General features: G+C 37.0%; 2 protein-coding genes across 2 annotated transcripts in view; both read right to left on the reverse strand.

Moving 5' to 3' along the window:
* Positions 1–19,099, reverse strand: part of LOC310917751 (myosin-IIIa-like) — a gene marked incomplete at its 5' end in the record, with an annotated part of 61,731 nt that extends 42,632 nt beyond the window's left edge. Inside the window, 9 exon segments of the mRNA XM_083876261.1 lie at positions 80–227; positions 2,049–2,236; positions 6,446–6,560; positions 7,882–8,084; positions 8,845–8,928; positions 9,009–9,113; positions 9,872–9,988; positions 12,306–12,405; positions 19,077–19,099. Of these exon segments, the coding sequence (XP_083732387.1) occupies positions 80–227; positions 2,049–2,236; positions 6,446–6,560; positions 7,882–8,084; positions 8,845–8,928; positions 9,009–9,113; positions 9,872–9,988; positions 12,306–12,405; positions 19,077–19,099 (1,083 nt within the window).
* A 4,566-nt stretch (positions 19,100–23,665) lies between these two features.
* The window catches only part of LOC310916224 (myosin-IIIa-like), a gene marked incomplete at both ends in the record, with an annotated part of 39,372 nt that continues 37,447 nt past the window's right edge, over positions 23,666–25,590 (reverse strand). The window contains 2 exons of the mRNA XM_083873600.1: positions 23,666–23,815; positions 25,077–25,153. Of these exons, the coding sequence (XP_083729726.1) occupies positions 23,666–23,815; positions 25,077–25,153 (227 nt within the window). The remainder of the gene's footprint in view (positions 23,816–25,076; positions 25,154–25,590) is intronic.

Below are 25,590 nucleotides of genomic sequence, written 5' to 3' on the forward strand. Positions count from 1 at the left end.
AAGGAACAATGTGGTTTCTTGAGAGAAGGTTTTATATATTCAGTAATATTAAAGCTTCATCAAAACAACCAACACATACCTGTTCCCAGGCAAAGACATGTTGATTGAAGTAGAACTGAATCTGTTCATTGGCAATGTTGATACATAGTTGTTCAAAAGAATTTTTTTTGAAATTCTCAAAGCCAAAGATGTCAAGAATTCCAATATTCAAGCCATCATCATTTTCACTACAAAGATGAAATATACTTTTCATTGTTGTATCTTTATTTTACATTAATTACCTTCATTTCACAAAAGGAAATCATGGGCCAAATCTGTACACCAGTTACACAGGATAGGTTTTGCTGAACCAGATATCTCTTAAAATGACAACTGTTAGTTCGAAATACTGATAAATTCAGATCAATCAAAAGATTACTGCAATGCAGACCAGATATACTGAATAACACAACAACCAAGTCAACCGATAAGTGAATAGGGGATTTACAACTTTATTTTTACACTAATATTTATTTGGAAGTAATTATTCTAAAAAGCTGACTACAGTACAGAAAGAACATGCTTCTTTTTGTTTCTCTTGTAGTAACACAGGCTTTACTCACCAGCATCCTGAAATTAAAGACTGTTGTCATTGAGTATTATTTCTTCATATTATTTACTCACAATAATTAAAATTTCTTAGTTTAACATTAAAGTAAAAAAGAATGCCTAGCTAGACCTTTTATGCAGCTAAATAAGTACTTTATGCACTGGGGTGTGGTATGAATTTAAATTACTAATTAAATTCCGGAGAAGCATGGGAAAAACTTTGGTTTGATATTTTAAGTAGGGCATACTGTGATCACTTCTGCAACTGGAAAAAAAAGCTCTAATATTTATTTGCTGAAGCAAAAAATTAGGAGGATATAATTTTATAACAAAGTGAGGCTGACATTAGTGTCTTTTCTAGGTAAGTAAAATATAAATTACATTCTTTCTATAAAACCTCTTTGAGGGGCTATATGCAACCATTTTAAAAATAAAGATTTAGGAAATCAGAAATTAAGAATCAGCCTCAAGACATTCATGAATAGTACTTAAACCTCTTTGTAAAGTCCTTCTCAAAAAAGGAAGTGTTTTATTGTGGAGGGATCCAAATTTGGACACTATTTCATCTGTCAAAAAATTACATTTTTGTTGAATAGACTGCTAAAATTTACCTGCCCCATTCCCTTTTTAGAGCCAATTACATAAAAATAGAAAATGCAAATTATTTTACTACCACAAAATCAAGCAAAAGTTGTTTAGTTTTTTATTACAGTGAACATTTCAGGTTCATTTTTCTCCCTCCTCACCAGCATAATAAGTAAGTAATCAGTTTGAAAAGGGCTCTGTAACAGGCAAGTGAGAGAGGCACACAGGCTAGAAGTGCTGCCCCATCTATCATGGATTTTATCCTATCACTTACTGATTAAAATCCTGTTTATTGTTGCTCTGCTGTAACAAAATACTTAAAAGTTTAGACAAATTTTAGGATTGCAACCTTGGCTCTCCTCTGATGTTTAAGAAGAAAAAAATTCAGGAAATCCAGATCTGCAAACCAAAGCTATTTGTTATTGACATGGCATTTAAAATGTCACCTTGTAAGTGTAAAATGGACAATACCTTCAGTAAATGTGTTTGAAAACTATTCCCACACTTATATAACACCATGCTCATAAAAAAGTGACAAAAGCAACAACATCAGTGTAAATAAGACCAGAATTTGACCTGTGTAATCAACATGATGAATATCAAAAGTTTACTCTGAAAAAAATACAAAAGAAAAAGGGTTAAAAGTTAAAAGGGTTAAATGAGTAAAGATCAACAGGAAAACACCAGATGCTTTTGCCAACCATATCTACTGTATTTTCACTATGTACTATGAACAGGACAAACCATTTTTGAAATGGTGGGATCATAAAAAAGTAACAGAGAAAAAGAACTTAACTACACTAAATGCTCTAGTGTAAGACAACATTATTCCCACAGAAAAAAGTATCTCTTTATTCTGCAAAATCTCCTTTTACCTCAAATGTTTGTCAGGTTTGAGTAAAGTGTTGATGCGATTGACTATCCAGCTGAAGAGGCGCCCATACAGTGCTTTGGCCATGGCATCTCTAACATCTGTGGCTTTTTCCACAGTGTTTGGACGAATAATTGTTTCTCCTCGAGTCACTACACAGTGAGAGGTGAGGGCCTCTTGCAGTTCATCTGCCTGAATACACAGCAGGGATGCACCTGGGAAGGAATGTCAGAGGCATAGCTCAGAGACAGATTTTGGAAGGTTGTATGCAAGAAGTACCCAAGTTGTGAGGTGTGACTACCCCTCTCTGTTATAACCCACTCATACAAATCACTGCTGTTCTCCTTTTGCTCCAAAAGAGGGGTGTTTCTTACTCAGTTACACAATACTTTTCTATGGCAAGAAAACATACAAGAAGATAGCATGAAGACTTCATTATCTCCCCAGGTGTGATTACTGAGAAGTGTAGCAAATTTCTGGAGAATCTTTGCCCCTTTCCCTCCTCTACTTCCCAGCAGCTTTTAATGTAAGGCATCCCTTCCGAAGAATTAGTCAGCTGTATTTCCACAGGCACGTGTGGGGAAAAAGTAATGAGCAGCTGAGAAAGAAACTGGGAAAAAACTATTCAATGTGTTAACGAGCTTCTCCGTCAAATGTTCACGTAACCTTGGAAAAATTCCAAAGATTTTTTCAGGCATCTGCAGTATTAGTCATGTTCCCTGTATGCCAGTGAACTTGTTAGTCAAATAAGATGCATAACATGGAATTTTTTTTCTTTTTTGCATTTGAATTCAGGTTGGCTTAGAATTTATCTATCTTCAGTTTTTAATTATTCTTGCAAAATTTTCATGTGAATACAGTTTTCATTGATACCTCTCTTACAATAAAATAAATTTGCTATGAAAACACTAAAGAAAAACAATGTTAAATCAAGAAAAAAACACTCACAGTTCTCAAGGGCTACTGGATTGGAAATGTTGCTCTTGTCAATCATATGTTCAGATACTACTGCAGAAAATTCAATGTTACCCACATTTAAAATGGCAGCCAGGACACTGTATACACTTCCAAGTTCCTGAAAAGTGTATTAAAAAAAATGCAATACTTAATAGTCAGGTAATTTACCCCTGTGGTTTGTGTGATGGGCACATGCGTGTGTGTTGTTTCCTGCAATCTGCCATGTGCCCGCTAGTTTTAGGAGCCTTATTCCTATTCTGTACTAAGCAAAGTCTCTCAAGAGTAAGACAGTCAAAGAGGGCAAGACAAACCATAGCCTAACTTCTCTTCCCTACTTGTTGACCAGACAGGATTGGCACGAAGTAGGGAAAGCAAAAAGAGTGGTGTGCACACCCTCTTACACAGAAAGAGTTCAGAGGTTATTTATATCTACCCTTCACTGTGTCTGCAGGTGCAAAGGTGTCTAAAGATTTAATACCTAGGTCAACAAAACTATAAAAAAATTTGCATTGATGTTTCATTCATGGTGGAAACAAAGGTACTCCAAATAATAAGTCTATATTATCTCCCACCAATGTCATCAGAAAAAGTTTCACTTGGAGAAGAGTGAGACCTCACATCTCTGATTTGGCAAAGCACTTTACCGTTCAAAATGTCAGTTAGGAACTCACCAAAGCATCTTAATATGGACTTTGCTTAAACAAAATCAGATTTCAAATTATTTAGGAGGTTTTGCCATGGTTTAGTTGATAAGGTGGTGTTAGGCCATAGGTTGGACTTGATGATCTCAAAGGTCTTTTCCAGCCTTGTTGATTCTGCGATTCTGTGAAAAGGGACTCCGTCTTGAAAAAGGCTGTTACTACTCTGGACAGTGAAGTGATATATACAGTAAATCAAGTACCTATGCATGAATACATAAATTCCAAATAGTACTTGGAATTAAGAAAATAATGTTTTCATTGCAGGTTTGACTTAAATTTTAATTGGAAATTTTCATCTGAGCATTTTTTTACTCAGAAAATGCTAGGTGTACCTGTAAAGCAGACTAGAAGTTTGCAACACTGTATTTTTTGAGGCATACACTAATCGTGTGTTTTATAAATAGCAGGTTGAAAATTTTTGTAGTAGTTTTATAAGAAGCAGTTTTGCAAATCTGATTGGTATTTTATAACAATGAACTTCTTATAATTGCACAGCATTTTATCTATATTATTCAATATATTAAATAGTTTGCATCATTTACTCAGATAAAATCTCTAATTGCTCTAGAATACTTGAGCTTGTTTTCAACACTTTCAGAAGTTAATCTAGCAGTTAATAAATAGTGATTCCAGTGACAGCAAGACAAACCAGATAAGCTCACTCTAAAAAATTATGCTGAGGATAATTGGCACACAGTTTACTTAGGATTAAACACTCATTTTTATTTTAAGCTTAGGGACATGGTTGAAATGCAAAGAAACGGATAGCTTAACTTTTGCCATCATGCTGTACAATATGTATTGCTGCTGACATTTTTCTGCCCTTTTCCAGTGTGTTTGAAATCTGGCTTGATCTGTCTCATACAGCATAATTATTGTTCCCCTCAAGCAGTCCTTTCTTACTAATTTTGCCATGTAGCCTGAAATAAAACAGTGTGATTTTAAGACAGGGAGTACTGACAGTAGTTACTTTTAAAACCTGTCAGTCACTTAAAAGCAAATTTCAAAGAAATAAAGCTTTGTTTAGGTCTCAATTTTAACTGAGGATTTTTTTCTGTCCATGGCTTTCTGCTAATAAAACACTGTACATGCTTATTTAGAAATTCCACTGTGCACTGGGATGAATCTCAAAGCTTAAGGTTGCATTACTAAAAGGTGAACTTTGGAAAGGAATTCAATGTCCTATGGGATATTTTTTTCACTGAAAAAAATTTGTTTTTGCACATGTATCTGATATCAGAACCTCAGTTAGGGGAAGAAGACTCTTCCTTCACTGCTGCAAGCACAGCCTCAGAGAGGCTAATTCACCCTGGGGAGGATGCAAGGCAGGCTGATGTGGCTGGGGCTCACCAGTAGCCACAAGTAGATTACCCGTGGCACTCAGCCTGCTTCTGAAACTGCGGGGCTCTATAGGTACATAATTCTCCACAGATCCTGCTTCTGGTGCCTTGCTGAGTTAATCAAGTGAAGATCCATGCTAGAGCTGCACAATGCAGCCAGTGACCCAATTCTAACTGCATCTCCAATGTATATGGAAGGCCTCTTTTGGATGATCAGGATTATTGTTTCCACCTGTCCAAGTGAACAAAAGAACTGGAAACAAAAACAGACTTGCTGCTTTTCATGCTTTAAATTAGGACTTATCAAGGTCTCTGTTGCTGTGACAAAACTGCTATCAGTGCTGAACCATGAATGTCCTTTCATGCTGCTTCTGGAAAGGTGAAAGCACAAGTGAAAGGATGTGATAGTACAGGTGTGATATTACTAAACACAGTTGTGAATAACATGTAGAGGAGAAAGAGACTGTGAATGCCACTGCTACTACAACCGAATGCAAAGTGACTATGGAGAAACAAAATAGGTGAATAAATCTGTTCTGCTAGCTATTTCAAATGTTTACATTGAGGGAAGCCAGAAATAGTCAACAGAAGTGAGCAATTTCTGTGAAAAGCTCCTTACCACATACAGTTTTGTCAAAGAAATTAAAACATTCATCCATTCTGCGCTCTAGCGCTATATTTCACAGATATTGTATGGATCATACCTCTACTATTTGTATTGTTTATAAATAAAGTCAGAAATAAGTGATACCTGTGATGCACCACTTCTAAGGTAAAACTAGGTCATAGTATGGGATTTCTTTCCCTTATAGATCCAATCCTTTTTCATCTTAATTCTACCAATGATAGACTGAGGAGACAGGTTTAACAGCTAGCTGAGCAATGATACGAGATCATAAAGAAAAAATGGGTTCATTTAATGTTTAGTGATGAGATTCATCTCCAAAGGAATTTAAGAACTTCATTCAGTTTTATCCCTGGAGTTATGAAAATGTATTGAGTTCATCAATACTCAGATCAATGAATTTTTAGAACTATTACTATGGACTTCCTCTTAAAACTGAGACGAGGCTCATATTCACAGGCCTAGACTTATTGGCTAATAAACAGTTACAACATCATTTTCTATGCAGTGATTTTTTAAAATCTCCCCCCACCCAATTACTCAACTGTGTTGTGTTCACTAATTTCAAAGTCTTGTTGACTAACACCATTTTATTGGTTTATCAATACATTGAAACCTTAAAAATTTAAATGTTACTATACAACAGTAAGTTGACTGTGCAAGATCCTGAAACATAAATGCAAGGAAGAAAATAGCAAAGGAGATTTGAACGCTTTATATATGTTTTTCCTGAGATAGTTGGTAAAGTTAACAAAGGAAAAGGGTTATCAGCACTCACCTCCAGTGTAAAACCTATGACTTTGAAGCACTGTTCTATTAATTCAAACTGAGACTTATAAAAGCTATTGTTCATGAAATCTTGCACTATTCTGAAATGATCATTTTGCAGATATCTGAAAGAGTTGATGGATACAGAGTTAGAATATAAATGAGGCTGAGAATTCAACACCGCATTTCTTAGTAATCAATTTATGCAAAAATAAACGGCATTACCTGGGAGGTCTATATTCTGGCAGTTTATAATGTGCCAGTTTTTTCTTTTCAGCGAGACCAGCATAAATATAATAAAAAATATGGAAATTTTTCTCTCCTCTGAAACAACAGAAACAACAAACTGATTTAATAATATAACCATGCTACATTTACCAATGACACACATACTATTAATAAATGTTATTTTAATAACAGGCAAGACTTACACAAACTGACAGAAGACTCTGAAAGAAGCCTTATTACAGAACTTCCTGTGAACACCCTTTTCACGCCATTGTGTGTTTGTCCTGACACTGCCAGGGTGGCTGCTTGGTGCTAAAGCAGCTCAGTGCTGCTCTGCCCTTGATGCAGTTGGTAGATGCTGTGTGAGATCTTGCACATTGCTCACCCACCCACACTGAATGGGCTGTTTAACTCCAGTCATTTTAAAAAATCTTGACTGTGGGAGAGGTACATACTCTTAGTTCACTGAATACAGTAGGTCTGCTGTGTACTTTAGCCCTGAACCAAGAAGCAGACATTCAGCAAAAGGGCCTTATGAGTTGGCATGCTTTGCCTAGAAGCTAGATGCCCAAACCTAGGACAGAGGTTTATTACAAATTCAAGGTTCCTGTGCTCCTTACGAGAAAGAACTAGGTGAAAATTTGCAACTACAACTGAGCCCTAAGATGCCCAAGTCAGTCACTGCTGAATGGCAAAAAGGAATTGTGTTCAAACCCCTGCAGTGTGCATGAGCTTAGGTGTATGCCTCAGGAGCACCATTAGAATGTCTTGGGTTGGGAGAGACCTTATGGATCATTTAGTTTCACCTTCCCTATCATGGGCAGGGACACCTTTGACCAGACTGAGTTGCTCAGCCCCATCCAGCCTGGCTGTTAAGTATACCATCCGAGTGATATACTTAACACAGTACCCCAAAATCCCACAAAGAAATGTATACCTGAACTATTAGAAATTTTTTAACTCTTTGCACATTCTTATTTTATATATCACATGAGCATTTTTGTAAGTTTTGCTTAAATAACCCGGAGGGCAAGGAAAAAGAAAATCTGAAGTAGTTTTCAGCTAGCTTACAGATTTATAAGCTATGCATGTACAACTTTTTAAAAAAATAATTCCAGGTACTTTATTCATCTTTGTGTTTTGAGCCAAAGTGATTTCCTGCATCATAGGCCTACTCTGTAACCTCCAAATTAGGGCAAATACAATTTTTATACTTACACTGCCTGGTGGACAACTCTGGATTTTTCAAGGAGGTACTCTGAAATCTGAGCTCCTACTACAGTGCCACCACAAGTGAATTTCATTTCCAGATATTTTCCAAATCTGCTTGAGTTATCATTGATGATGGTGCCTGCATTCCCAAATGCTTCTACCAGGTTGTTCACCTGGAGAATCTTCTCCTGCAGAGTCCTGTTATTAGCCTGGATATGAAAAAGATACTGCTTCAAATTATGAGCAATTATTCAAATACCTACATCTTTAGGTGTTTTAGGTGTTTCTTTAATCTTCTCATTGGTATTGTGAAATGTGACATAATCAGGGCAGCCATTCCCATGGGAATTATATGGAGAGAAAGGCATATATATATATACATATATACATACACACACACACATATACATACACATATACACATACATACATACATATATATATATATATGTAAAATGAAATCTGACAGAATATAGCAATCTTCAGAACTAAGGCTGTCTGGAAAAGGTAACACACATAATGATAACAAAAGTACCAATGAATTTCTGTGGTTCTGAGCTGGCCAATCTGTTTTTAGGATCCTTGTTAGCATCTGGTTACTGCTCCACTGCACCCCACTAATCCAATAGTTTGCTTTCATCTTTCCTGGGGCATGCAAAAATGGTTGTGGAAGGATGACAAGCTAGAAGAGGATTTTATTTGGTACTATTTAGGTGACTTGAAGGCACTCTAAACTAAACAGGGATCTGACTAAGTCACAGCCTTCACTACAGTGGGTACTTTTCCTTGTGGAAACCCCAGCATATTTTCAAGTGACCCTAGTTCAGGAGGGAGGAAGAAGCATCATGTTTCAATGTTTTTTGGAAAATGTGCAACAGTCTCACCACAAAACCAAAGCCCTGTCCACAGGTTAAGCCCTTTAGGCCCAGGAGGGCAAAGTCTTAAAGAGAAATCCCCTCTGCCACTTACCTTGCCCAGGACAGTGAGCTGCTGAACCAGCAGATGGGCACTTTGTGTCTTGCCAGCTCCACTTTCTCCAGAAATAACAATACACTGCAGAGAACAGAGCAAGACTGAGCTCATCACATACATCTCAGCCTGGCAGAGGATGTAATTAGACACCTCATCTGTACCTGATCAGAGTTGTATGTCACCATGGACTGATAGCCTATGTCAGCAACAGCAAAAATGTGAGGAGGGTTGGCAGTCCGTTTGGCTCCAATATACAGTTTGGAATGCTAAGTGTAAGAAAAATCAAAACATTATCACTGTCCTTTAAAAACTTTTTTTTTTTTAATTGAAGTTTGGTTTTATTTTTAGATTAGTGTACAGCATGCTGAGGTTTTCAGCAGTAATGTTTTCTGAGGGAGCTGTTACCGCACTCACTATACCATGAATCTGTATGTATTTAGGACTATAAGAACAGCTAAAGAAATGAAGTGCAATTTTCTATAATTTTAGCCCTGATTACACTATGAAACTCAATTTATTAGGATAAAATTTACTGTTATCAGACATCATAGTTCCAACCTATTTAAATTTATTTGTGCTTCCCTTCCTATTAGTATCTCTGCATGACATTGATGTTAAAACTTGAGATCTTTTCTGTACCTGTAGTATCTGATAATTAATAACCCCAAATTATTGTATGATCCAACTTTAATATCTTTTCCCTTTTGTATAACAGGGAGACAAATTCCCCTTTGTATAATGAGGAGACAGATTCACAGAAAACATTTTACAGGATTGCTTTGTGCATGATCTACACTGTAGACATAAAGACATTAGAAATTAATTCTTTTGGAGTTTCTCATTTCTGTGTTGAAATTCAGCAAGTGTCAATATGCACTTGAAGAACATCTCTACTGGTAATTCTGTTTTTCAGAGTAAGCTAAAATAAATCTCAAGAAGGGTCTTACTTTACACTTAACACAAATATTTATATTTTAGTGGAAATTGGTGCTAGTTTAAAATAACAAAACCTAAATTTTCACACCTGTGAAGAATAAATATCTATGTTCCGAAATGGGTTGACAGCGATGAGAATGTCCCCAACATATGTGTAGATCTGGTCCTTGGCATAACCCTTCTGCAACTGTTCCGTTACTGTATTCTGATGGAGAAGGAACAGGAAGAGTGAATCACATGGGGGGAAAAAGAATATTAGGAAAATGTATAAAATACTTTATATAGTTTCAATGAATGAGGATGGGGAGGGGAGGTATTTATAGTCAGGACTACAATGGATCATGACCAAAAGTAAGCAGTATTTTCAAACACATTGGCATTTCTAATTTTTTGTGTCCAAACTCACTTGGAACAATATATACTTCCAGATCCTCAAGTAGCTGTAGAAAAAGGAGTTAATAAGTACTGCTTTCATTCAGTTCATCAGAGGTTTCCATGAGACAGTCTTGTCTACATTTCTACTACTACAGCTTCATATAACTTATCAAGAAAGAGGCATTTGATTGAGTCCATAACTGCCATTACAGCTGCTCTAACATTACTCTTGTTTATGATACAACACAGATGTTCAGCTGTTTGGTTCCTATTAATTTAAACAATGAGGCATCTTTCCCTATTAACAAGCAGTCTCTGCTGTGATTGTTCTTTGCTGTTGCAGAGCCAGTTCCCCCTGAACCAAGAAAAAAGAAGGGCCCATTAGTGGCATTCAAATTTCTTGATGTAATTTCCCTCAGCTTCTTCTGCATACATAGCTGGGTATATAAAGTGCCTGGTTAGGTTTCCAATCAAAACAGGACACAGAGCTGAATGAAGAAATTCAAACCAGCCTTGAGACTAATCTGAGGTACATGTGAAAATATTTATGCCCCATACCCACTGGAACAGACCAACTGGCAGCAGAGGACTACAGAAGGAATTGGTTTACATCCTCATCTACCTATTCACAGTGTTGAACACTGTGTCCTATTTAATACACTTAAAAACTGAATTCTCAACAGCTGTAGAGGCTGTATTTCCTGAATGAGAAAACATAAGGAGAAAATCTTGGTTTTCCATTGCCTTGATAAACATTTTTGGTTTTTAATGCTCTCTTTCCTTTTGGCCACAACCAGATTCACATTACAGAATTATTTTAGGGAAACTTCTGCCCTTCTTGAAATTACTTCTTGCACCAGTTGAAGGTCTCTTGTCTTGCTCTGATGATGGGGCTATCTAAACCAGAAGAAAAATTTGAGTGGAAGAAAGAATACAGTTCTGAGAAGCTGCCATTCATATGTGAATGTGGTTTTAAATTTGATTTAATTTAGTAACACCACATGGTCAAACAATGCATTTAGACAGAGGCTTCCTAAGGACTTCCATGAGAATGCTCCACCTCTGAGGAGATGGGATAAATTCCAGTTTGTCTGGTTTTTTTGTGCAATAAAATCTCCTTAGCTCCGATTGTTTATATGTATCATTGTAAAAGACAAAACCCCCCCACAACAGTCTTACTCTTCCCGATACTAAAAAAATGCTTAAACCTGAACTTTTTCCAGTAGATGAAGTCTGGGTTAGCTCAATTACAACTAACTAAACATCAAGCTACTATAACGAAGCTCTTGGGAAGATGGGAGGTGTTCTGTGAGCTATCAGCATTATACAGTTTACCAGCTCAAGTGCCACAGTGAGTATTCTGGACTGACAAAGATACAATATACCAGAGAAGTTTTACAGATAAGAGAATGTGAATTATAGTCTATGCACAGCCCAGAAGATGAAGAATGACAGTTTGTTTACAACCACCGATGGCCTCCCAGACCTGCAGATAATGTGCTGCAGCCTGATTCTTCTTTCTGGTTGTGAAGCTTAAAGCATAAACACAGCAGACTTCCTCCCTCCCTTATGCCATGCTTCCCTGCAACTAATGGACTAATTTTTGAACTTTGAAAAACCAGTGGTATTTGTATCAGTAATTTGGTCAAAGGTTCACCAGCAGGCATTGACAGATGAGAGGCTCCGCTGATAGAAATTGACCCTCATGCATTTCCACACCAAAATAAGCCAACCCAGTCTGGGGAGAATATGGTGAGCTGGGAGAGTATAGTTTAAGACAACTCTTGCTGTTCAAGTGATAGGGATAGAAGGTCTTGGACCTAGACCAATTTCAGGTTAACACACCACTGCAAACCGGATGCTTAGCTGTAATAAAATCCAGTTATATAAATCGTGTTTAGTCAACGGTGTTACAATACTGTTTGGTCTACAGCTGTAATTCCAGAGATTGTTTTAGCTTTGAGTTGGAACCTTTCTGACAGAGTAAATCTTGTTCAAAACATTTGTCATAAAGTAGTGAATTGTCATTGTACACTTACACAACTGAAGTGTGACAATACAGTTGAATTTGAAAATCAACAGCACACCATTGCAATTTAATATGTGATTACTCCTCTTCAGGAAAACATGAAAAAAGAGGTTCTTACCTCATCCAGTACCTCCAAGGTTGCTAAATCATCTACCTCTTCTTGGTTTGAAACCAGTGACTTACTGTAGTTCCCTTTCTTTGTGTGAATACGCTCAAATCTAGAAAAGAAAGAGATACAATCTGATGTAAGGAAACACAAACCAGGTCTTGCATCTGCAACCATCTTGAAAGCCAAAACATTCCAGTTTTCCATTGTTCTGAATTTAAACACACAAATGTTTGAATAGCAGGTCAGGAGTCAACTTCTTGGTACAGCACAACTGCACCTGATAGCTCAAAAGCTATGATTTGATCGCAGAACTGCTACCATGAAGAACTTTGTCACTCTAGAGATCCCTGCTTAGATCACACCCCTACATCAGCATCAAGATGAGCTTGGCAATACAAGTGAAAAAAGAACATATTTATGAAGCATGTAATAGTGAAACTCTGGCACCAACATGCAAAAAGATCCTGCCAAAAGTTTTGTATAGGACAAAACCAGGGGTGTATGATGAAATAGTACAGTAAAGATGATGCAGACAAAGCACTGAGGATGGAAACATCTCCAACTTAGTAATTATAGCGCTCTAAAGTCTGGCTGAAATGACCACACTATAGAGCAAAGTGCTGCAGAACCACTGGGGTAAGTGAAATACATCTTGACGAAATTTTCTTGCACTCACTAGGAAAAAAAGTCATACATGAGAAGGAAACAAAATCTCAAGTATCTTTCTTATCAGGATTAAACTTCAAGTTTAACTTTAAATTTGTTTTAAAGTTATATTTCTTTTCTCCTTCAATCAAACTATAAACCCAATTACATGCAGTCTTATTTTAATTAGCAAGAAAATTCCCAGAGACTTGGACTATTCTTTACCCAAGAGTAAAGGCATTGCTAAATAGAGCAAACACAGCAGAGAATGCAAGGTTTACAATTCGTATTAGTTCTATTCATTCTATGAGATGAGAGAAAATCAGGGAAAGGGAAACTGAATAAGTAACAGCAGAAGTCACAAACTAAATCAAGCTCAGATGTGTAATAAGGCACAAATACAGAAAACCTATTAAGTAAATCTGATCTCCTGATATGACCTCACTCCCCTTAATGCCACTGGTGGGAAGGCACCTCTCAAACACAAGGAACATCTACCTGGGTAAACTAAGACAGTCAGGAAACTGTTGTGTGAGGCATTCACTCTCTACCTTGATCCCAGACAAGACCAGGGAAATTCTTTATTTAGTTTTGATATCTGGATATATCACACCAAGATGGAGAGTTAGAGTGACTGAACATGACACTGATGGGAAAAGCTGAACACCCATTGATTTACTGATATTTAATGGGCTGTACCTGTTCCATGAACATCACCTAGTTCATGAGTGCTGCTTCAGGTCATGCTGGCCATGCACTGATGAGAGATGTAGGTGCAGAAACTCAAGCAGGCACCAACTTGGTGCAATAACTAACTGCCAGGACTGAAAAGGGACTGGAAGAAATGGGCAAATGATGCCCTCCCAAACTGTAAGTGCAATGACAATCTAGATGATGGAAATCCAAGCAGGAGTGCACTTCATCTATCACTTTTCTCAATTTCTTTTGTCTGTAACAATCATTCCTTGAGAATGACAGAATGGCCCATCCTCATCCTGGTGCCAGTTTCTTCCTCCTTTAGACAGGTACCACTAGGGTTTTTTAGTTGTCCACAATGCAAAGGTAGGAGCTTCACACTCATAGCTGAGTAATTCTGCAACTTTAATATCAAGACATGTAAGACTTCCTTGCAAGAGCTACCACAGTTTCTCTGCCAAAATTGCAGCACAGTATCCAGTGAGGAGGGTAAATGACCAGGAAGCACAATGAACCAAAGGATTGACAGGATCTACATTATCCTAGGTTTGACCTATTCTTTCCCTTCCTTTGGAATCCAGTTTTACTACAAGAGTTGTCTTGATAGTACTGTTCTTGCAATAACAGTATGAGACAATTGTATTAAAGAAGATGTGGTAATATTCAGATTTAAATTAACTCCTCAGCCTTGCATAATCTGCTGCTGTTTGATTTGCATTTAGCAGCTAAAGGACATTACTGAATCCAAAGTCAAAGGTGAAGACAATATCCTACCCCCTCAACAGAAATCCATCCCCTTTATAATTCACACTCTTATTTATATCTCTTTTTAAAAGTTTCATTTGAAAAAAATTAAATTTGGACAGCTGAAACGATTTCTCCTTTGTACTTCTATGAAGGTCATTTTGTGTCCAGAGGATGCATCTAATATCAGTGTGACTTTGAGAGAGAGCTATCAATATGTACACAAGGGAAAGATATGGGAATTGCAGGACTATGTCAAGCTCTACTGTTCTATTTTTTCCATTGCTGAAGAAAGACACTAGATAAAGATTCTGCCAAGCTTTGCTCTCCATTTCTGGTGGAACTGTTACACATTGAACACATTTTTTTTATTATTATGTTAGATCCTTAAATGTTACTGCATATCAGTGAGAGAGTGGTATTTCCCAGGATTTCAATACCATTTTTCATTTAATGTAAAAACTAGCAATTTTCTTGTAGGAATGGAGGAGAATGCTCCAGTTATGGACACTTTTCTTTTTCTATCTTTTCTTTTAAGGAAACAGATCTCTGTGTATGCCAGGGAAGTTTAATTACATAAAATCGATCCTCATGTAATCCACTTCAGCTGACATTATGAGAACACTAGTGCTTGTTGGATCAGATTATATTCTCCATTCTCCAGAGTACATAAGAGTGGCAGATTTGCAGAACACAATATTTTTCCACTTTGCTGTCAAAGGGCACAGACCCCTCAAGGGCAGTTATACTACTTTTTTCCAACCACTTGAAAAACACCCACATCAGTGCTGTTGACATCAGTGCTGAAGTTTCATTAAGATCATGCACATAGACACTGTGAACTGAAATAACCATGTATGTCTGTTCTGCTCAAAATATGTATTGGGGCATTGGATTTTACAAGCATGCCCGACAAACAATTCAGGCAGCTAAAGGCCAGAAACATCAATGCAGTAAGGACAAGAAAATGAGTCAAGGCAGCATTGTTTCTGTGCATTCTCTTTCACACCAATGCTCCCCTTCCCCACTTATTTCAAGATTCAGTTAAATCAAAATGAGGCAACCACAGCTTTTCTTCTTCAAATTGTCAGAACGTATTTTAAAGATTTCTGATAGTTCCAAAAATACCATGAAAAGGAAAGTGTGACTCATGATGCCCTGCTGAACTCTCTGTCTAAACTGGTTGGAGAACCATCTACAGACTAAGAAGTGACAGGAAAATGGCTGGCCTTAGTCCGAGTGTAAAGAAGAACCTAAAAATAATGAAGTTTTTGTAAGCTGAAGGTGGAAATGGCTGTACACCTCCCAGCAGTTACAAACAGCAGTAAAATGACAAAGTAACACAGAGAAACCTCTACAGGATCTGTCATTGCTGGTGATTCTATTTCTCTGGAGACAATTGCACAAAGCAATATTAATTCACACTTAAAATCAAAACCTTTTCTTCATAGATATATGATGTGAAATCTGCTTAAATAAAACTACAGTCTGCTACCTATGAAAAATCTGTATCTGACTGTAGAAAGTGTAAGACTTCAGTGTTAAGCCTCCAGCTGCATCTGCACAATGCTTTGCAGACAAACCTGTGTTCCCCTCTGTATTTAAATGATTGACAGCACTGAGACTACAGGCTGCAGTCTCAGGGAGCTGTGCTGCAGCTTACGCAATGTTTCTGAGAGCACACTGTTGCCCTGCAGAGCTATGGGGTTTTTGATTCAGAGGTGGCCTGTGCCCAGCTCTGCACAATCTGTTTGACAAAACTTTTCCATGACCTGTAAATAAAGCAGATTATTATTCCTTCACAAAAGCCTCAAGAAACAGTTGTATCCCTAAAAAATTTCAGAGATCTTAGCTGAGCAAACAGAAGATCTCTAAAAGGACTCTTTGGGATTAGATCCTCATGAGTCAGGCCCACACACTGTGCTTACAGCCATAAAGGACAATAAAGGACAAGCTCCGTGGGTATGAAATGTCCCACCTTCAGGAGAGATGAGTTGCTGAGCAAGTGGATTGCCACAACAGTAAAGTACCATTTGCAGAGCATTTTTCCTGAGGAGTTCTGAATGCAGGAGGAACATTTCTCTCCTCTTTTCTTCAGAAGATAAACTATTCTTCATTCAGGCATTGCTGTTGTCCATTGTGTTATATAGAAGAACATTATTAAGATATAGAGATGTGTATTAGTTATGAGACTGGAGATCTGCTTATTCTAATCTATCTTTTTACCCAGAACTCCCTACTGCTTCTACGTCCTGTGAGAAGTTTGCAACACAACCATCCTATGTAGGAGTGTCCTCAATGCAGAAACACACACTTCTTGGTACAACAAAGCCCACACTGAGTTCCAGGAGAGGAAAAACTGGCCTAAAGGAATCAAAGATTGAACTGGAACTCTAAAACCTCCCAATTAAGCCACTACTTCCATCCAGATGTCATCTGGAAGCCTTGGCCAAGACAGCATTGGACTCTGTGTATACTATCTTGTACTGCTCCTCATATTGCCTTTGTCAAGCCAGCATGGTGATCTCCCATCTTCTCTTACAGCCTGCCCTGCAGAGCTGAGCTTGAAGGGTCGGTGTCAGCTGCTTTCCACTGGCAGGATGAGTCCAAGAGGCTGGGACAGAATGAGCACCCAGAAAATGGGTGACACAAGTCTGTGCAATCACGGAAAGTCACAAAAGGAAATTTTATGGTACTTCCAGCTTTTAATAAGGGTCAATAAATTAACAACCACCTTTTTCATGTTGTATATGAACTTCTATGAAATTATCTCCTTGGCCTTTCCAAACAGTTATATAAACAACTGTTTGGTGTTGTGTTACTGATTTCAGTGCCAACCCTACATGGTCAATACAAGAGGACAAACTCCTAAGAAAATAATTCAGCTCACCCAAAACTTTGCATCATTTGGCAGTAGAATAGGTCTCTTTCCCATAATTACTCAGAGAGTATATAAAGATGACTCTTAATCTGGGACCAGAGTAATTTGCTGAAATCTAGGTGCACTGAATGTCCCTCATGTACAGCTCATTCTAGAATGACTCACAGTTCCTGGGAAATACACAATGTACTAATCATTGCATATTTCTACAGAGATTATTGTAAAAGCAGTCAAGAAGAAGACAGCCAAACAATTCAAGATAAAAGTCTTACAAGCCTGACTGTCAGGTGTAGATGCGACAGCTCTGAAGGTTGTTTCAAAGACAGCTATTTCTGTCGCTGAGTAAAATTCTTTACAATGCAGGGATTTTTTCCTTCTTTTGGCCTAGCAAGAAGTGTATTTTTAGAACTATTTTGGGGTATATGCTGCAGTGCTCATTTTTAATAACTATTTTCATCACTAATTATAAATTTTAACAGCTATACTGCTATACTCAAAGCCTTTGTCAAGCTCAGGGCCCCTGTCCTGAAAATTACTCTTCTCACAAAAAATCCACCAAAATTAATTGCACCTAGTATGCAACTTTGCCTGCTTCACCTCTTCTCTAAAATGAATTTATCCCATATAGTATATCTCATATAGCATATTTGATATATAGCTCATATATCATTCCCAGCAGCAGATTTTAAAGATGTTATAGTCAGGACGCTACGGGAAAATGCTAATGTATCAAGGGATACATTGTCATTTCAGCCTAAGTTCAGATCTAAGAAAGGTTAAGTTGCAAAAAGGTATTTTTAGCATTAAAAAAATGATGATTTTAGAGAAAAATGTACTGCATTTGCTCAAAGAAAAAAAGTGGCATTTTAAATGAAGCTCATTGCTAGTGTTCATGCTTTTTTGAGTCTTGAGTAGCACAAGATATTGTAGTGTTAGAACACTGCTCAAAGGTTACTGAAAAACCACTGTTATCTTCTATAATTTCAATTAAATCTGGAGCCAGGCTGTGGCATATAGCCACAGTTTTATCAAGGTTAATTGAGATCTTTCTGGTTAGTCAGGTGGTTCATGGGCTCTCTTCCTCTTGTTGTTTCTCTTGTTTCCATCTCTTGAGAGGATGCAGTAAAATGACGAACCTAAACCTTGGTTCCTCTTCATTAGAATAACAACACTGGGAAAGTTCTGAGGGCCCTTGTGACTCGGTGACTCCTCAGTGTTAGGAAATGAAAATGAAAACCTCAGGAACAATGCTGCCAATGGGAGAGACTTCAGGGTGGCTCCACTCTGTGTGTAGAGATTACACATCCCTCCTGAGCACACACAGTGCACAAAGATAGGATATGGGGGTAAGGACCTCTGCAAAACCCCCTGAGAATGTGATGAAACACTGCAAGCTTTTCATTTTGAACTGTATCAACTGCACATTCAGCAAACAGCAAGGTAAGATCACAAGCACATCAACAGACTGCTGCTGAAGAAAGCAGTCAGAACCAAATTACAGCTCAGCCCAATGGGCTAAGAAGGTGACTTGATTTTGAGTGAAAACAGAAACAGTGCACACAATAAAACCTAGTGACTGGACCTCGGTTATTAATTTTTTTTTCTTTTGAAATACAAAACTGCAATTAATGAAGTAAATTTGATGAGGAGAGTAAACACATACAGAGAAAATAACCAGATTTCTATCTTTCAGCTTTAACTCAACATTACCAAATTTATTGACTTTATATTCCAATGCCCATTTATACAACACAATACAGGTAGCAGGATTTCGTCTCTAAGTGGAAAAAAAAATCTTTAATCCCTTAAACTACCTGTCTCCCACTGTCACTCCCATTGTCAAGAAGGAAGAGAGTTATGCCTCAAATTAGGGATTGAAAGAGTGTGAGCTCAAGATCAGGAAGAAGTTTTACAAGGCAAGTTGCCAGCAACTAGTGAAAGTTCAGAAATTTCACAGTAGGACTGTAACACATCAGTGTAAAAACAGTGCCAGAATAGCATGAACAAGAAAAGAGCAGCTCTTCCAGGGGCTTGTCACTATACAGCCTAGGTCTTGACTTTAAATCAGATTTACATGGTACTTCTGTACAGACACTGCTTTTAATACCATTTGCTTTGTGCAGATTAAAGGTCAGAAGATACATATGATTAGTAGTAAAAGACTTTTTAAAAAGCATGACTACTGAATTTGAAGATCTTTGTATAATCTCTTATCCTTCACAGCAGAAAAAAACCACAAATGCTGTTCTGTAGTCAATCTTACAGCGTATTTCACAAAATTACACAATCACAAAATCATTTAGGTTGGAAATACCACTTGTTTCTGTTTCAAATTCCTAAATTGAAACATGGGCTATGCTCAGTTTAACCATAGCATTTAAATTACACTCTGAATTAAAAAGTACAATTTTTACACAGATTTGGATAAGAAATTATTCCTACTACTATTATTACTATTTTGAAATATAAAATTCTGTTTTCCTTTGGGAAATGTAACATAAAAGTTATAATTGATCAACTATAAAAGCATAGGTAACTTCATCAGATAGTAATATATTCCCTTAAATTCTAGTTCTCACGAAGAGCCATCAGCTTATAAAACACAGTCTAAACAGGACAGAGAAAATACCAGTAGATCATCCTGTTCTTGAGCCACTTGACTGCTCTATGCACATGCAAATCGGGCCACTTCTTTTATGTTTGTATTGTATAGAAAACAAAAAAAAGTTTATGTGGTTTGCTTTAGGCAGTGTTTACATTAAAAAAAAAAAAAAGATTTGGAATAAAAGGAACATGAAAACAAAAGTGAGTTCTCTGGGTAAAAAATGGGTAAAAAAAGTCACAATATCTAATACTGGAATATACAGGAAGTCACAATATCCTGACTGGAAGCTTGATTTTTTTTTTTTTTTCAAAATTATTTAGGCTTTAGAAGAACTGATATCACAAATATTAACAAGATTTCAATTCATATAACCTAATGGTTTGGACTTATTTTACCATACATCATTTCCCTGTGTTTTATATGCTATTTAAAGTGTGGATTATGTTGCTGGTTTAGTGCTCAGGACAGACATCTGATAAGCTTATTTGAATTCAAGAATCTTTCTGGATTAAGCAAATGTCACTTCTGCAATATACAGAGCATATAAATCCAGGCTGAAGCTTAAATTTAAGCCAAATGCATAGTTTCATACTGAGATGTCATAAAAGAGAAAGGACTACCCCTCATATATCCAGTTAAAGTTGAAAAAACTTCAACATCATAATTATTTAGAAATATATTTTTACTATTATCTTCAAACACAGAGTAAATAGAAAATTCTCCAGAACTAGAACAGAAGACTGCTGTATATATTGTTACTATAAATGTGTGAAAGGAAACCTGGCAGATATTAATAAGCTTTTTTCAAATATATGATAATGCCAAAATGTCTTTTAAATTTCACATTCCATCAAAAAAAGAAAAAAAAAAAGCATTATAAAAGCATTATGCTTTTCCTTGAAGCAGGAGCAGTCACATCAGTAGTACTTCAATATTTATCTACAACATTTCACACCTGATACATGAGTGTACTGTATGAAAATTTTTCAATTGTAAAACTGAGCCAAGACATTTTCAAGTATTTTAAATAAAAGCCATCAGGTGTTAAGTGATTTTTTCAGAAATGATATCACTTAGATAATAGTAGAAGAAAGTATCTATTCAAGAAAATATAAATCTGAAGTTTGCAAAATGTGGTCTGTTAGGACTATCACTTACTCCAGTCAGAAACATCCAATTCCGGCAGGAATCTGACTAGCTATTTTTAGCATACTTGCTCAAACTAAACATTAGCTGACCATGCAAATGTAAGAAAATGCAAAACATTAATTTCCCCTAACCTTAGCTGTCTAAAATCTGGGATCTAAGACTGTATCTTGAGTCACAGAAGAAAGGGGAGACACTTCTAAAGATTCTTTCATCCTGCATGTGAATCATGATGTCTCTTTCATAACCTTTCATTGATAACCTTTGATAACCAATGATAACCTTTCATTGGTTATACAGGGGACCCCAAATATCAAGCATTCTATTTTTTTTGCCAGCTAAAGTTATAAGGCTTGAATCTTTCTCTGGGTGCTAGTCATTCTGAAACAGTGGAAGTATCAAGACTGATGAACTAGTCTACTTTTTAGGTACTTTTACCTTGCCTTTTCAGTGACTCCCATTTGTTGATGAACATCGATAAATTCCATGAGTTGCCTTTGTAGCACGCTTTCTTTTCCTTCAATTTGCTTAATAAAATCATGCTGCAGAAGAGTAGATACTGTTGGACGCTTCTCATAATCTTTAGTCAAGCACCTGTGCTGGCAGAAAAAAGTATGATCATTGAGGGTTCACAGTTAAGTTTTGAAATTCTTGTCTGGAGTTCATTCATTCATGCCTACATAATAAATACATCCATCTTAATTAAAAAAACACAAACTGATATGACAACAGAATTGATGAGTCTAAAAAGTTAAATTATTGCATTTTAAAACTAAATATTCTTTAACTTAAAAAATGTCAAGGGTGTTGAAATGTTTTAAATACAGAGCCTCACTTGGAAGTCAAACTGGATTTACAAACTAGCCTTTTAAGGAAGAGTATTAGTTGCAACAGATTTCCACAAAATATATTTTACATATGACATTTACACATTCCATTATCAATCAGGGTGGTCTCAGTTGTTACTCACTTGTTAATGAAGTCATTGAATTCAGGTGACCACAGTTCAGGCTGCTGTAGCGTTGGAGGAGGATTCCTGCAAAGGTCAACGTGGTGATAAGTTAATAAGCTCCTCACTTGACAAAAACAATGTGTGAAAGCAGGCTGAGTAATGAGTTTTAGAAGGCCACCGAAAAAAGATATTGATTTCCACTGGTAAAAGGAGCATGGCTAGATGACGCAATGCCTCATTGGTTCTCCTACTTTACATAACTAATAAGGAGAAATAGCATCGAGATGATCTACCAAATGTAGCTAAGAATCACTGTGATTTTTTCAATCAAATCAATAAAAGGAAATTAAACTAACAACCCATTAATCACTATTCACTTGTAATGACAAGTTCTTTTTTCAAGCCTGAAACAATATACTTTCTTGGAGAAATTTTAAAAATAAATTATATTTTAAGTTTTCTCAGAAGGACTGAATTAATCAACTTGCTGAATAAAGGGTCCAAAGGAATTGGTTCTTTATTAATTATTCCTCATTCATCAGAAGATAATCAGAAGTGAAGGTCTAAATGCAGATCTACTCTAAATGAATGTACTGCTTTCTTTTCTATTGTTAGAGCTGTTTACTCTCAGCGTTAATTTAGATGAAATGGTCCTGACAGTTTTCTTCCACTCAGAGATGCCATTTTCACTGAGTAGGGTCGTGAAGACAAAAGGAATGACCAGCCAATGGACGAGGTGACCTGCTGTCTCTTTTCAATCAAACATAACTGCTTTTCTTTAGGGGCTGCTTAATGTTTACTCTATCACTCTCAGGTTTTACTTAACGGAATGAAAGGGTACTGATCTTATATTTGCTCCAGGGCAGGAAGGTGCCTAGTACTTGTAAGACTATATGCCAGAAGCCTTTTTCAAGTCCTAGTTGAAGTGACTGACCACAATAGCTTGCAACTGCTTTTTCCATAGCAAGCAAAGGTAGGAAGAGCATTCATACTCTGCTTCCGTGCCACGTCATCCAAGATTTCTTAAACCTAAAGGTAATTTAAACTAACTTGGGTGTCTTGGCTGAAAAGGACTCTAAGAACTTATATATACTATGTGTGCTCAGCTGTTGTGGTACTGCTCCTGTTCTTAGGGTTAAATCCACAAACTATTACTGTATGATCATTACCTGCAGACTTGGAGATTGATGTTCTTTGAAATGCCATAAGTGGCACTTTGGGTACTTATATTTTCAGCTTCAAAGCAAAACACACAAAAGAAGTTGCTATTTGCACTGCCCAAGGACACCAACAGTAGAACTGCCAGAAGCAGCACAAGCTAATGAAAAGCTGAAGCCTGAATATATGGGACCTGTTCACCACTGTGGTGGATTCAGAGTCCGTATTCCTATCATATGTCATTCTTTGTAACACAATATACGAGACTCAAGTAAGTCCTGCGTTCATGTGGCAGCAGCTCACTCAGGAGAAGGCCCTATGATTTTTTCTTAAATGTAGCTACAGTCAGCTCTGAACTCAATGTGCAAACATGGTTAAAGTAGAGCTTGCAGAAAATACAGCTAGGCAAAGTATTTTCAATCCATCTCCTAGTATAAATAATATAAAGAAAATCCACAAACTTATATGGTCTAAGTTTGAAGAAAGCAACCATTTAGGTAAAGGTTCATTCTAACCCATCAACAAAGAAACACATCAAAATATTACCTTGGTATTTTGAAGAGTGCCCTCATGGGGTGCAAATCAGCAAGGGGTGGATCTCCATCTCCCAACTCTATAGCAGTAATACCCAGTGACCATGCATCACATCTAGCATCATAGGAGCTATCTAGCTGCTGCTCACAGGCAATCACCTGTCGGAATAAAAAATTGGGATAGTTAAATGTCCACATTTAAGAGCACATGTACAGTTGGAGGAATCTCTTACAGAATATTCAGTGAAATAAACAGATATGCACACATTTAGAAAGCTCAAGAATCCATCCAATGGCTAAAAAACCCCTCAATGTTTAAACTAGAGAAAGGAGGTATCCATGAACACCACAGTCTCTGACTAGATGTTCTCTGATTTGAAGAAAGGGTACCAATCCACGGCTTTTTCAGTTGAAGATGATAAACTGCATCCCACAACAGAGGAAGCAGAAGAAAACTCAGCAATCCTACAACTCTTCATATGGATTATTCCCAAGTAATTATTGTAACTATACTGCTTTCTCTCTGAAGTGAAACCATCAGGAAAGCAGAAACTGAATTCACTATCTCTTACTGAGTCCTTATTTGACAAAATCAGTCAATTCAGATCAAGTGGATCTGGACAAAGTTCATTAGATCACAGCCAAGTATTTACCTTTATATACATTTCAGCTCACCCATAATGCTGGATGAATCTAGAATTTGACATCCCATGAGCTGCAGACCTAAACCAACATGTATGCCATTAGTTATATGGCAAGACCTATGTGTATTAACAGAGTGTGTTGCTAAAAATAAGTATGTATAAACAGAGTAGTTTCATGTGCTATAAACAGATGTACTTGCATGTATTTGTGTGCACACAAATACTCTAAGTAAATAAGCTTATTTATAAAGAAATATTTTTCCTGTCTCAGCTTAAAATGTATCTTTATATGCTTCAATTTCAGTCTGGAAAAACCTCCACAGAATCATAGTGCCTCTTCTTCATCCATAATAACATTTTTCATTTCTTGCTGCAGCAAGTATGGATATATAGTATTAAAAATTTTCCAGGTGTAGAAGTCAAAAAATAGAAGCTATAACATAGTACCAATCTGGACTCCTTCCATCCATGGGGAGATATCTATAGCTTCAGAGCTTGAAAGGCTGGAAAGTATCAATAGTTGATTTCATATATTCTATATTCTTCAGTATTTTATAAGCATTTCAGTGTCTTGCTCCCTGTCTCTAATATTTTAATTTCAAAAATAAACCTCATTTTAACTTAATTCTTGCAAAGATGTAAGACAGAAAGGTTTAAAACACTCTTTAAAGGATAATGCTGTTCCATTTGGTGAAAGGACCAGGAAGAAAGGCAAAGAGCAGAAATGCAGAATAGAGCAGCTCGAGTACCAGTGACAAAATGTTTTGAAACCAGACCTCTGGAGCCATCCAGAACGGGGTGCCCACGGAGGTGTTCCGACGGAGACGAGTGCTGGTCAGCTGAGCAGACACACCTGGAAGAACGAGGGGAAGCTATCATCAGAGCAGTGGCTGTTTCCATCCAGGACAGCCCTTCTGAAGGGTGACATCCTCATCTTGTCATGCTACAGCTTCCTGCGCAGGTCAATCTCAGATACATCTTTCCAGTTGTCTGGAAAGAAAGTCCCAGTCCTGAAAGGTTCTCCACATCCTTGTTTCCAGTGGCTTCAGCAGGACCAGGACTTAGTCTCAAATGAGCATTTGATTAGTAATCTGACTCCATATATTTTGACTGGTTAATTAAAGGTTTTCTATATCCTGTTTCAAAAGAACAGTAAAACACCTTAGAGAGGGTGGAAAAGTTTCCTCCACAGCTTCTAATGCTCAGTACTGACACTAACCCTCTCTTTCATTATATATATATATATATATACACACATATATATGTATGCACATATATATATATATTTCA

This window comes from Zosterops lateralis (assembly GCF_965231275.1).
Source record: "Zosterops lateralis genome assembly, chromosome: 1".
Classification (NCBI taxonomy): Eukaryota; Metazoa; Chordata; class Aves; order Passeriformes; family Zosteropidae; genus Zosterops; species Zosterops lateralis.